This window comes from Aptenodytes forsteri, unplaced genomic scaffold (assembly GCF_000699145.1).
Source record: "Aptenodytes forsteri isolate BGI_AS27 unplaced genomic scaffold, ASM69914v1 Scaffold164, whole genome shotgun sequence".
In the NCBI taxonomy this organism is placed as follows: Eukaryota; Metazoa; Chordata; class Aves; order Sphenisciformes; family Spheniscidae; genus Aptenodytes; species Aptenodytes forsteri.
In genome coordinates this window covers 2,935,746-2,948,949 of record NW_008795527.1, presented here as the reverse complement: position 1 = coordinate 2,948,949, position 13,204 = coordinate 2,935,746, and the positions used below count along the sequence as shown (strand labels likewise).

Genomic DNA, 13,204 nt, shown 5'->3' with positions numbered 1-13,204 from the left:
AGGAGGTGGGTACGGGGCGGCCCGGGGGCTCGCACGCACCCGGCCCGGGGAGGGCTGCCTCCGGCCAAGGTGCGACCAAACCTCTCGGTGTCTCTCCCCAGATGTGCGAGAAGTTTACCGTCTGCGAGAACAGCATGGAAATGCTCGTCCAGAACAACCTCAACCTCCCCAAGGTGACGGAGGAAGATGGGTGTCTGCTCGCCGGCTTCGATGAGGCAAGGAACCGCTCTCCTTTCCCGTCTAATCCTATATACCTGGGGCAATAAGCCCCAGCAGTGCTTTTTTGCCTGCTCCAAAAAACTGCAGAAGTTGACCTAAAGATTGGTGCTGGCTCCAGCACAGATCTCTGCGTTCTGTATAAGCATCATCCGCTTACCTGCGCTGTATGCGCAATACTGCGATCGAGGCACTGCTGAGCTGTAAGTGACTTTCTCACCTTTCTCTCATTTCAGGATAAATGCTTGAGAAAACTCTCCAGTGGGCTTTATACGTTTCGGACATACCTTCAATATGTACAAGAAACTTTTACCAGTGAAAAGCAAAATGTTGAATCGCTGTGCTATAGTACAGAGCACCTGGCACGTACCATAAGACAGATGGTGAGTTGGTTTTAAATTCACTCCGGTAATTGTTACGGCTTAGCACTGTTGTGTAGTCAGAGAAATAGGATGCTATGTGAAGTTGAACATTTCTCACTTTCGTTTCTTCTCAGCGGAAACAGGTGATGGTTCCTTATGCTCAGATACTTACCCTTAAGTAAGGGTAGACTTGCAGGTTTTACAAGCTTTTGTTTTCTTTTCTTAAAGAAACAACTCTTCTTCCTACTTTCTATTGTTATTTCTAATTTCCAAACCAACAATTAAATGCATCATATTGTTTTAAGAACAAATATACTAACGCTGCCTGGCCGATAGAAATAAGGTTTCTCAGGGAGCTTGTTCCCAATTGTGGAACTGCAGTTCAGTCCAAGCCTTCTAATGTTGCAATCCCCTGAGAAGTAGATATAAGTAACTTTTTTTAAAACCCACATAAATAAAAGCAAATACATTTTTACAACATTATTAATCTTTAAAACTCTCCAAAACAAACTCTTAAGCCAAGCTGCATGGTATATTGTAGCTTAAAAATCAAGGAAGACAGTTAAATTCAGAACATAAGTTAATAACTTGACTAAATAAAAGGTGCTGCCTATTGAAAAGCACACATTTTGGTTGTAATCATGATGAAAAAAAAACTTCCTTCTTTACAAACACCCGATTTGCTTTTGGTTTGGTAAACTAAATACTATTCATTTCTGACAATTTCTGATAGTTGTTTTCTGTTTTGGAGAGCTTTGAGAGATCACACTTCAAAAATTCACTTCATTCCTGCAGTTCTTAATCACATTAATAACCCTTAACATGAATACTTAGTCATCAGGGAAACTATTTGCCTGAGTAAGAACCAACCAGGTGAGTAAGGACCGCAGAACTAAGAGCTGCAGAAATCTCAGGGCATTATTTGCTTCACGGCGGTTTTTGGCACCTGAAAAGCCCATTGTGTGTTTGCCATACCTTTCCTAACACATTTATTTATGTCCATCATTCTTTAAGTGAAAGGGAGCTGAACTGCTTTTTTCACACTGTACTAGCCAAGAAGAATAGTCCCGTCGTAAGACAGCAACTGACTGCTGGCTTCCAACTTGATACATTACTTTGTAGAGAGTTCATTTCGTAACTGGGGGAGCCTAGCCTTTTTGGAAAATCAGGAAGATCGAGGTAGTTGGGACAGGCAGAATTAAACACAGTGATCAAAAGCAAAACCTGTACTTGTAGAAACTGCAGTTTTTGAGAAAGGGAGGAGGCTTGATGTCCAGATTGGAAATTTTTCTTTACGGGAGAAGTCTATCTGCTATTTAAGGCAAGGAGAGCAAGGACAGAATCTGTTACTTGTGGTCAGGTAGATCCATCAGCACGATAGCTATCTGGATGTCCAGACACAACCCTTTGCAGGGTGCAACAAGGAGTTGGATATACTGGTGTGTGATCAGAATCCACTGCTAAGTAGTCTGGACAGAAAGAATATTCATCTCTTACTGAATTTCACAAAAAATATATTCCAGAAGGAGGTGCATGTGCTTTTGTCACTTGTTAAAGTTTAGGAGAGGTCCTAAACTCGGGATGAAGCAGATACTTCGCTGTTAGACTACTAGACCCCAAATCATCCAAAGCAGCTCCATGCTTTGGGTGAGCAATTCCCATTTTCAGAAGTCACCTACGCACTCCACGGGACAAGTTCTTAAAAGGCATTTGGGTACCGGTGCCCAGCGCTGTCAGTCAGCATTAGGTACATAGCTCCTTTTACTATCTCGCTGTTAGGATCCCACACATCAGTGAAAGTTGGTGACAGTCTCCCACATGCCTAAATGCCTGGAAAGTAAGAATTAAGCAGCTAAACAAGTTTGACATCTTTGGAAACTGTTAATCTATTATGAAATGTGAGAGTACTCCAATGTCACCCAATTAACTTATGACTCGGGACGCAGCAGCCAGTACAGGTTAGGACGAATCATGTTCAGCACCTTCCCAACTAACCACGCGGTCAGCAGATAGCAGGAGAGGTGTATCGATCTGTTCAGTGCAGCGTGTTGGACCACGACGCCAGACGTTGCATTCAAACCAGAAAAAGTGGTATAGATCAGATGAGACGCTTTGATTCTTCTGCAGTAATCGTAGCAGGCATCAGGGCACCTCAAACCCCACTGCAGAAGCGGGGCTGTAGGGAAGCACAGGTCCCAGGGAGGTCTGTCGGCAGCAGTACAGAAACGTTGGATACACAGCTGGTCAGGAATGTATTCTACATGTAAACCCGATGCTCTCCAACAAGCTCAATTACAATGTTTTAGCCGGGGCACCTCAATATTGTCTTTTTCACAGGTGATAAACCCCGATGAAGTGATCATCCCAGACTCAGCTACCCAGGAATCCCTCCGCGCAAAGCTGAAGTCCGATAAGACCTGGATAGAGAAAATCACCACCCACCTCATCCTCCGAGACTTTACTTCATTTATGGAGAAAACCGTGAGGGCCGTTCGCTATTTGAAAAATACCAGGAGTTTCAGTGCCTGAATGTTTTAATTCAGGCACAATCCTTTGTTACAAATCTGTCATGTGGCAGATGACAGTGTTGTTCTGTTTTAAGAACCAGAAATAGTAACAATGGTTTGCATTTATATACATTCTCATTTCCTTCTAGGAACCTATTTATTGTATTTAAAATATTTATTCATTTCTAATGTTTCCTAATTATATTTTCAATATTTAGAAATAATTTAAACAAAGGACCTATTTTATTTCATTTCTAATGGTACTATTCAGACTATCAACTTATTTAATATGTATTCAACAACAAAAATATTTTCAGAAGGCAGAAAAACTGTTGCATAACTTACACTTTTAAAATATTTGAGATGTTATTTATGTCTTATTTATATTTTTAGAACAAATAAAAGCTGATTTAAAAAAAAAACTGGTTAACCTGTTTGAACTTTAAATAAGACTAAGGAACTCTACTGTATCTGATTTTTAATACCGACAATTATCAAAATAACCACTTTCAAGAATTTATCTGTATAATTAGGTCAGTTATCTACATAGCGCATACATACACAGACAGCTTGAGCAACATATAATTCTTAAAATGGGATATAAAGGAACCAGACGCACTGACCATGGCCCTTCAGAATGAACACGATAAAGCATCATTGCTCTTGAGAAACAAATGAACGAGTCCCCTATATTTAATAAACAACACCCCATTGTAATGTAATTGGTTTTGAGCAGATGCTTACAAGTCAAGCAATCTCTTTTATAGAGATTACCATAAAGTGGTAAGATAACAAATTACTAGGTTTGACATGAATACTGTCATCTGATTAGACTTATTGCTGTCATCCAAGGGAATTTTCCAAGTCTGATTAAACATCTCTCCCGCCTCCCCCAAGAAGCAGGGAAAAAAAAAAAAATCTTAGGCTCTTTCCTTATGTTGATATATATGTTGATATAAATCAACATATTGCTGCTGAGATGTCAATGACTGTTGACGATCTAATGCATGTCTTTTTTCAAGTTATATTCCATGCTAGTGGGATTCCAAGCCACTAACATGAATGCAAATTCTTGAATACTGTAGAGGAAGAAAAAAAAAAAAAAACAAAAAAAACCAAACCTTAGCCTGAGTACCAAACCGCTGAAACCATCTTACCATCTGCTTCATTGTGGCTGTGCAGGTACCCGCTATACCCAAACTCAGAGGAATTCACAGCACACACAAGGGATGCAAGCGGCAGAAGGCCCCTCGAGCTTTGTCCCTACAAGTGGTGGAACATTAATTACCCTCTCTCTTTTGCGCGGCAGGGTGGTGGAGATGAAAGGCAAGCCCTGGAATGTGGATAAGGATGTCAGTAAATTCTCCTCTTCCTCTGAGCGATCTGATCATCCACACACGCATTCCACCGCTGGGGATGCCAAAACCGTGACCAGTCCACCCAGAGCCCGCGTCTCAGAGGCTCAAAACAAAACAAACCACAGCTTTGCCCAATATGGTAAAACCAACGTCTCGAGTTGCGCGACATCTCAAGAAGGAATGAGGAGACCTCAGGGTGGTCACTGTCAAGATGTCTGTGGTGAATGGGGTTTTCCTCGCAAGACATAAGATCCTGCTTTAGCTGTCCTGCCATGTGCTCTAGGAGACATAGGAAAGCCTGGTCTGACTTTTCAACAGCTTACCTTCACAGAGATTTTCTTAGTGACCATTTGGTTAGAGACCATTCTGGCCCTTATTACGTCCATAATAGCTATGAGACCCAAATATGGATCCCATGTTGGACCTTTTCAGGACTTTATTATTACTATGTGAGAACAGAGGGGGAAAAAAAAAGAAGGAAAGACAGACAGACCAAAAAGAAAGGCATCTCCTGGTCTCACCTCTCCCAGTAGTGGGTGGTTGCCCAAGATCACCATTAGTTACTATGTACACTGCAGCTAGACAAACTCACGCTGATTTCCTCCTTGAATTCCAGCAGGCATCTAAAATACAGGGTACTGAAATCTCGCGCAATTGATAGACAAGCGTCCACACTTCCCACCGGCACCCTTCAGCTGGTGGCCACCCCAGGTTGTCCGCCACTCTGGTAAAGATGTAAATGCTACTACATTTTAGGATGCAGAAGATCAGCAAAGATCACCGCTTGCTGGGAGGGGAGGTCAACTTCAAGTCCTTCCTGGGGTGACGGGTATCGCTGAGCTGCCGCTGAGCTGCCAGTATTTTACCTGTGGCTCCTCCACAGCCACCCGCAGTTCTCAGGGTACTTCAGTGCAGCAGCTGCCTTGCTAGCCATCGCTTTGCCGTCACTGTGCCAACTTCAGGGACTGTCCCCAGGATAAGCACCACTTGCTGAAATCTACCCACACTGGCGTCTGTGGCAAGTGAAGACTCGCAGTGGGGAATTCATATGGAAGTTAGATGAGAACTAAACACTGTTGAGCATGTTATGGAGCCTCTCAAATTAACCAACTTATCGTCCTTTTTCCAGTTTGCTGTGTAGCAAGTATTTTACAACAATCCATAAACACACATGGACAGTTATTTTAGCTGGCAGACCAGCACAAACACATAAAAAAACAGAATAGTAAAAATGAGCATTCCTAATTCTTATAAATCAATCCTCAAAAATAACTGTGCTACTTTTAGCAACAGTGAAATACCTCAACGCTCCTATTGAAGAGAGCTCCTCCTGACAGCTAACTCTGAGCAAGGCAGCAAGTATTTTACAACAATCCATAAACACACATGGACAGTTATTTTAGCTGGCAGACCAGCACAAACACATAAAAAAACAGAATAGTAAAAATGAGCATTCCTAATTCTTATAAATCAATCCTCAAAAATAACTGTGCTACTTTTAGCAACAGTGAAATACCTCAACGCTCCTATTGAAGAGAGCTCCTCCTGACAGCTAACTCACTGAGCAAGGCAAAAAAAAAAAACCAAAACCAAAAAGACCTGCTAATAATTGCCTGTAAAAACTAGGAAACTACCCAGCAAAGAAGCATTTTGGCTGTTGCTGTACAGGACCAGCCTCTCCCCACAGGTTCCAGCTAGTCTTTCCCCATGTTCGCATTGCATCCCTACTTGTTAACCTCACACAGAGATTTCAGAATGCTCAACAGATTACTAACTCCCTTTATCCTGAATTTGCTTTCCGAATGCAGGAAGAGGGTAAAGCTGTGTTAAAAAGCATGCATACACTCTACAGTATGCAAGAAAAAGCCCACAGCATTAAGAGACAGTATCAAAGATGAGAAACAAAATATTTCTCAGTGCTGTGGACATGACACTAAAATGCTGGACAAGAGAGAGAAAAAAAATTAAAAGACAGAATGCAACCTAATACTAATCTGTAATGCAGAATTACTTAATTTTTTTTGCAATGACAGTCTCTGAAGTATCATTTTTCTATTTTTAACCACACTTGTTCATCAGATGTATAAGAAACTTTAAAAAAAAAAAAAAAAAAAGGAAAACACTTCAGCCTGATCCACTTCCCAGGTTGCAGTACCATCCCCTGCCCAGTAAGCCTATGTACTGATGTAAACGCTAAGTTTTGGCAGAAAGAACAACAGCTACTTGAAAGAGACTGTCTCTATCTCTAGTACCTTCACAGATCTTATTAATGGCTGATGGCAAGTGAGGTTAGCAAGACAGAGCTGATGCTACAAGAGATGGAAGAGTTACGCCACCAGTGAAGCGAGGGGAGCAGGATCACTTTTCAGCAGTAATGAGCCATTAGGTTGGCTTAGCTTAATGGGAAACTTCCACCCAAGTTTGCCACTGTTATTTGTGACTAATAATCTTTTCCGCATTCAATTTAAAAGATAAAATGGCAGAAAGGCAAGTATACAACAGCATACACCAAAGTCAGACGCTAATGGTCAAGAAGTGCTGCCAAATATATATATATATTGCTACAAACCTTGTGATATTGGGTGGGAAGCTTTCTGTAAACCCTTGCTTCTCGAGTCGAATGATTAGATAACAATTTCTGATCTCTCTCAGTGAATTTCTTTCTTCTTCCTGATAAGAGGAAAAACAAAACCTACTCCCTCACCCCCAGAAAACGCAACCTCTGCAGGCTCCAACACTGAAACACCATTTCCTCCCTGAACCCTTAACAAAATCAACTAATTTCTGTAATCTAAACATATTTAACCAAATCTCGAAATACTTTCAAGACTGTCTTTGGCAGTCTCATCAGGTAGCACACTACAGAAATTTTACAGTCTGAATTTCTATTCAGTGATCAGAATCTAAGAAGATTCAACCTTTCACAAGAAAATATTTTAAAAAAATTAAACATTAATCTTCAAATTCAGAAAACGGATTTGATTTGCCCTACCATTTTTTTTTTCTACCAGACAGTGCTTACCTAACACAGTATTTTCAAGATTTTATTCAGTTTCAGCTGTACTGAGTGCAAAATTCTGACTGGTTTCAGTAACAGCAAATGTATTTATGACTAGTTTTTTCTTTATCCCTTTGAACTTACATATTGATAGATACAGTTCTACATTCTGTACCATACAAATAGGGACAATATGATGTATAAGCAAATTATATTAATAGTTTTATTACATGAGAGAATCACTTAAAGCTGTTACACACACATACACAAAAGCAAAATCACCTAGGGAAAGCTCAAAGTCCCATCCTCAGCTCAAAAGAGAAAAACTACCTACCACACCGTCACTACTGCACAGCAATAGTCTGTGCCTCCTCTTCCACTTCTACTAACAATTTGGGCAGAGATGTAAAGGGAAAAGGGATTATAAATTGACTATGCCTGTGGATCCCACATTAGCACACGTTAACAAACATGATGAAGTTCAAAGATGTCCCTCAAATTGTGACACCTATACCCCTCCTAATCATACAGCACAGTGACCTGGGACAGGGCTATAAAAGAAAATGGAGTTTGTTGTAAGAGAGACCATCTGGGATGAAGGCAGATGTATAGGCAATCTTCTAGCCTGGCTGGAAAGGGACTGCTTTCAGGTTGCACTATCATGAATTGCACCAATTGGGGGTGGGGGGTGGGGGGTGGTGTCTCTGTGAGAATAAAGTGGATCCCGAGAAACAGAATTGGAACATAACTGGAAATCCGGGCTTATCTCACTTCCCAGGCTAATAACTACTCCCTGCTTTCCAGTTGCTCAAACTTCTTATTTTTGATAGAAACTTGTAATTGATTTCTTAATCAGAAGAAAGTATGAGAGCAAATATCCTTTTCCACTTGGCAGATAAGCATCCCCTCTGCCTTACCCATCCCCTAATCCTGAATTAACATAAGCATAACCAAGAAACAATGCATGTAACCCACAAGCTTAACCAAGAAACAGCTATTGCATTGCACACCATCATGGAAAAGTATTTAGAAATTGCAATTAAGTAGTCACTTGTTAAAATTAAATTAGTCATATGACATTTAACCAGGATGTGGTCTCTGCTCCTGTGGTGAGAACAGATGTAATGAGCTTTTATTTCCAAATATATCATCAGTATCATCATAGCTTAAATTCCAAGTCTGTAACAAGATATTTCCAAAAATATCCAGGGTATATAGTCTGTTTTAGCAATTTTTCCTGATAACAACCAATGTGTTGGATCCCTGCTTCACTTACAATGCAATAAAAATACATCTTAAGAAGCACTTTGTCATCTACAGCTGTTTTGTAAGATGGCTGTACAAAGAAGCGAAGGACAGGCTTTATACGTTACCAACACATGGGCCTGTTGTGACAAAATTGTGAACATCGCTTTGGTTTGCAGAGTTTTCATGTTTGAAAGCTATAGGTTTAAGTTAATGTGAGTTTTTCTGATTAATTAATTCAAGAAAAAAGCATGTATCCCCTGTTTTATAACTGTGATGAGATACAGTACGGTGACTTTATACCAGCCGTGTCTACACCAGGAATTTGTAGCAGAATTAAATACTTGTTCCGAAGTTCCTATCAGCTTCATTTTTACCTCACAATTGGCCAGTCCTTGAAGTGTTTTTGGAGCAAAAAGGTAGGTTCCTTTGTAGATTAACTTAAGAACAAGTTTATACTGAAAGCCAGATATCTTTTTTTATTCTCACGTTTAGTGACTACACTGAATGGCACAATTTTTCACATTCTACTTCCAGGAGATCCCCAGCCCACACATCAAGACCAATAAACCCACCGAACTCACAAGACTCCCTCAGCATCACACACCATGTATCACAGGGCTCTACAGCTCCTTCTCTCATGTCCGCGCCTGTCTTTTTCTCACTTCTTACTTGATTTTCACCTTTAAAAACCTTGTCCGCTTTTCCTACTCCTTATCCTTCTTCTGACTGACCTCCTTGTCTTTATTCTTTTCAGGACCCTAACTTTCTCCCTTCCTTCCTCTCTCTCTTTAGGCCAATGTCTTTGTCCCCTTTGCATTGTTTGCTATGCCCACACCCAAGGGCAGCCCCTCAGAGCCAAACTTGCAGGAGATGCTTTGCTAAAGGGGCTATCACAACCGAGGGCTGAAAAGCTGCTGCCCACCATGATTACCCAACGGTACCAGATCGTAACTGATCTTCTGACTCCAGCTGGATACAATGACAGGCGAAGCAATTTTAAGAAAACATAGAAATGATAGAAAATACAGAAATTATTCCTGAATGGTAAAACCATCACCAGCTGTTGTGGTCAGTGTGCCAGTGAAGAAGACATTCGGAAGACAGGATGCCATATCGCTCCTTGCCCATCATAACCTCCTGACACTTGGCTAGTATTCCACACGCAGTCTGGCTGGAGGAGGAGAAACAGCCCATTTCTTCAGTCCTGGGTTAAGGACAATCCCTTGTTCACAGACATCCTCCTTGGATACCAAACAAAAGCCATCGCTGCCATTGTCACTCTCACAGGAGGAAGCCAAGAGGCCAACCAGCACCTTCTGACAAGGAGAAACGCTGTCTTCCTGATGTGAAAGGACCATGGGCATGGGGCTGCAGGTCACTTGAGACAGAGAACGGGGCATTCTTCTTGCATTAAAATCCTCAAGATGCCTTCATTTTTGGCAAGCAGCAGTGGAGCTTACCCGTGGTGACTTTTGATCTTCCTAAGACTGGTCCAGGTGGAAACATTCCCCTCAGCCCCTTGTGCAATTGTTTGTCACCAGGTACAACAGGCTCCAGCGACGGCCTCCCACCTGGGGTATCTCCCTGACACTAAGGCAACCACAAGCACAGTCCATCTCCAGTTGGCAGGCACAAGGCACACAGCCAAACAATTCCTATCTCCAGGTTAGATCAGCTCTATACCTCGAAGTTAGTACAATCTTCACAGCACACAGGAAGGCATCAATGATTTTATTTCACACCTCTCAGACTGTAGCCTTGAGCTCAGCTATAGTTCCAGTAAACTACACTCATCGATTTTATTCCAACACTAAGTTCATACGTGGTCTCACAGGACTGCATCGCAAACCCCACTACAAGAAAGAATCCATACTTGCCTGCGGAAGCCACCAATTCACTTGACAGAGATCAACACAGTCAAGCAGGGGAGCTCATGTTTGTTCTTTTTTAAGTGTCTCCCATCCCACAGTAAAATAAAACTTTCTCAGGTTTTACTGGGAGAAAGATAGAAAAGCAAAAATTAGAGATTAAAACACCTGAACAAGTAACACCTAACTTCAAGTCCCTAGCCCACAGCCTTGACAAACATGAGAGTCCCTCCACTTTACTCCAGAGACCTGCCCTCTTCTCCCTAGCACCACCAAAAAAAAAAAAAGTCTTGATAAAACTAGCATCTTTGCTGAAGTTATTTTAGGGAATTAAGATCCTTCATAGGAATCTGTTTAATGTCTAACTTCATGGAACACTGATCTGCTCTTATAAGCACATCTGAATTTTGTGAAAATAACAATAACTGCAAAGTAATTTCAAGACATTGCTACCAAAGACTCCTTCATTTTTAAACTTGAAAAAAAAAATTTCTCCGATTCTGTTTTTTGCTACCTTACAATCAATTACCAAGACTTACGATCAATGCTTATTCTGTTTTTTTTCAGGGGGGAAAAAAAAAAGGAGTGTTTATTCAAGGAGTTTCACTCACCTTTTAGTTACAGAGAGCGCTATACTGAATGAAACACTGGTTGTACAAATGAAAAATGTTGGCATTTATTTTAACTTGACTTGAATGTACTATGAAAGTGTTTTTTTTTTCCCTCAATTTGAAAACCCAAAGGTTCTATGCTAATGACTTTCCTGAACCATACTTTTTTTTTTTAAGAGAACAATAATTTCACTTATTTCCACAATAGCAGTGAATTACCAAAAATTTGCTATCCAGTGTGCTTAAAGTGAAATTTTAAAAGCCAGAATTGCATAAGCAGTATTTATCCAGTAATTCCAAGTCTCAAAAAACCTCAACTACTTTTAAGGGAAATTTTCAGCATGGTGAGGTCACAGAATCTGGCCTGTGCTTGATACATCCATGCTTATGTAAAACTTTTAACGCAAGAGACAAGAACACTTCCTTATTTCTCTACCTCTTGCCAAATACTATTATTCTTGGAAAGCAGCGAGAGCAACCATGCGGCGGTTAAGACTCGCAAACCACATCCCCAAACATCTAACACACAACAGGAAATCCACTTCTGCAGGTGTTTGGGTGCATCCACCCGCTGCTGCATTTTGGGTATTGTATACCCTTGTGAAATGCAAAATCTGAAGTTGAGAAATCTGAGTTACTTTACACTGAATACTGTATCTCTTAGTATTTAATATCTCGGGTCATTCCACTAGATTCAACAGAAGAAAAGTGTTCCTGATCATGATTAAAGCCACTATTAAGTACCAACAGATTATTTCATTACTATTGTAATTAGGATCATTCAAGAAAAAGGATCAGAATTTGAACTCCTTTCATAATTTAAGACATATGAGCGCTTACATTAATCTCAAGTTACCATTAGAAAAAAGGCACTAGAAAAGCTGCACTAGCAACAGGATATAGGGTCACAAGAAAAGCGTTCTGTGTTCAGACCTTGCACTCTTCCCCTGTCAGCAGTCTATTGTCATTAGCTATTCCATTATTTCATGACATTTGATTTAATTACTGTGATTAATGGAATTTTAAGGAACATGCTGGTTTGCATTAGCTCTCATAAATGTTTCCCACTTTTTTTTTTTCTTCCCAATTCTTGTCTTTTAATTTAATTTTTTCCTCTTGGCTCATTTCTCATTTTCTTTCCAATCACGTCTGCCCTTAAACACAGCAACATCCTACCATGAATCTTCATAGCAGATGAGAAACTGAGGAATCTCCTATACCTTAAACGTTTCATTAACGTAAAAACTGTTGAAAATCTACGGGGTTAAAAAAAAAGCCAATCTGAAATCTAGAATACTTTTGTTGCAATGATAATTTGGAGCCAATAAACTTATTTTTTTTTTTTAAAAATCACTGCATAGATACAAACTAGCCTGTACAGTTCTAGAGGGGAGAGAGAAATCTACCCAATGCAGCTTCTGTTCAACAGAAACCAAGCAGGTGCCATTTCAGTGCTTGAATTTCAGCGTTAAAAGGGAGAAAACCAACTGAAGCCAAACCCACAATATTCCAAAGAGCAAGACTCTGGAGTAAAAATAAAGCAAATACCTTGTTTAGTGTACTTGTTTTCTTCCTTCAGTTATACATTAATAACTTCCTCTTACAATAAGAGCACTATATACACATACACACACACAGCACTTTTGCCATGTCCTCCCATCCCATATTACGGAAAATGTACACAGTGTTTAAAGGTAAATTTGGCAGAAATCTTACTATCTGACTATGCTAGGAAAAAATCGTATACAACTCAATCCTTAATGTATCCAAAGATGAATAAATCCAAGAGGAAGGAAAAAAAAAAAAAACCCCAAAACCAACAGGTCAGCATAGTGACCAGCTGCAGAGGCTTACCAACATTTGGGCAAGAAATCTTTGAAGAATATTGAAGTATTTAAAACATTAGCTCAGTTTTCTGGTTGCTGGGAAGACAAAGAGGAGTCTTTACCCAAAAGACCATCATAACAGGGATAAATATGGGGGTTGAATGTTACCTATTTTGGGGGGGGGGGGGGGGGAACCCACAACCAACAATG

At 40.4% G+C, this 13,204-nt stretch overlaps 1 protein-coding gene across 1 annotated transcript; it reads left to right on the top strand.

The window, feature by feature from the left end:
• Positions 1–89: 89 nt before the first annotated feature.
• Positions 90–3,261, top strand: IL6 (interleukin 6). The gene is made up of 3 exons (XM_019472789.1): positions 90–215; positions 453–599; positions 2,916–3,261. Exons 1-3 carry the CDS (start codon positions 102–104, stop codon positions 3,105–3,107), a joined length of 453 nt encoding a protein of 150 aa, XP_019328334.1. The 5' UTR covers positions 90–101; the 3' UTR covers positions 3,108–3,261.
• Positions 3,262–13,204: the final 9,943 nt, after the last annotated feature.

Coding starts and splice junctions, on each gene's coding strand:
- IL6 (XM_019472789.1), top strand. CDS start 102: ATGTGCGAGAAGTTTACCGTCTGCGAGAACAGCATGGAAATGCTCGTC. Junction 216..452: donor TGCTCGCCGGCTTCGATGAG/GCAAGGAACCGC, acceptor CTCTCATTTCAG/GATAAATGCTTGAGAAAACT. Junction 600..2,915: donor CACGTACCATAAGACAGATG/GTGAGTTGGTTT, acceptor TCTTTTTCACAG/GTGATAAACCCCGATGAAGT.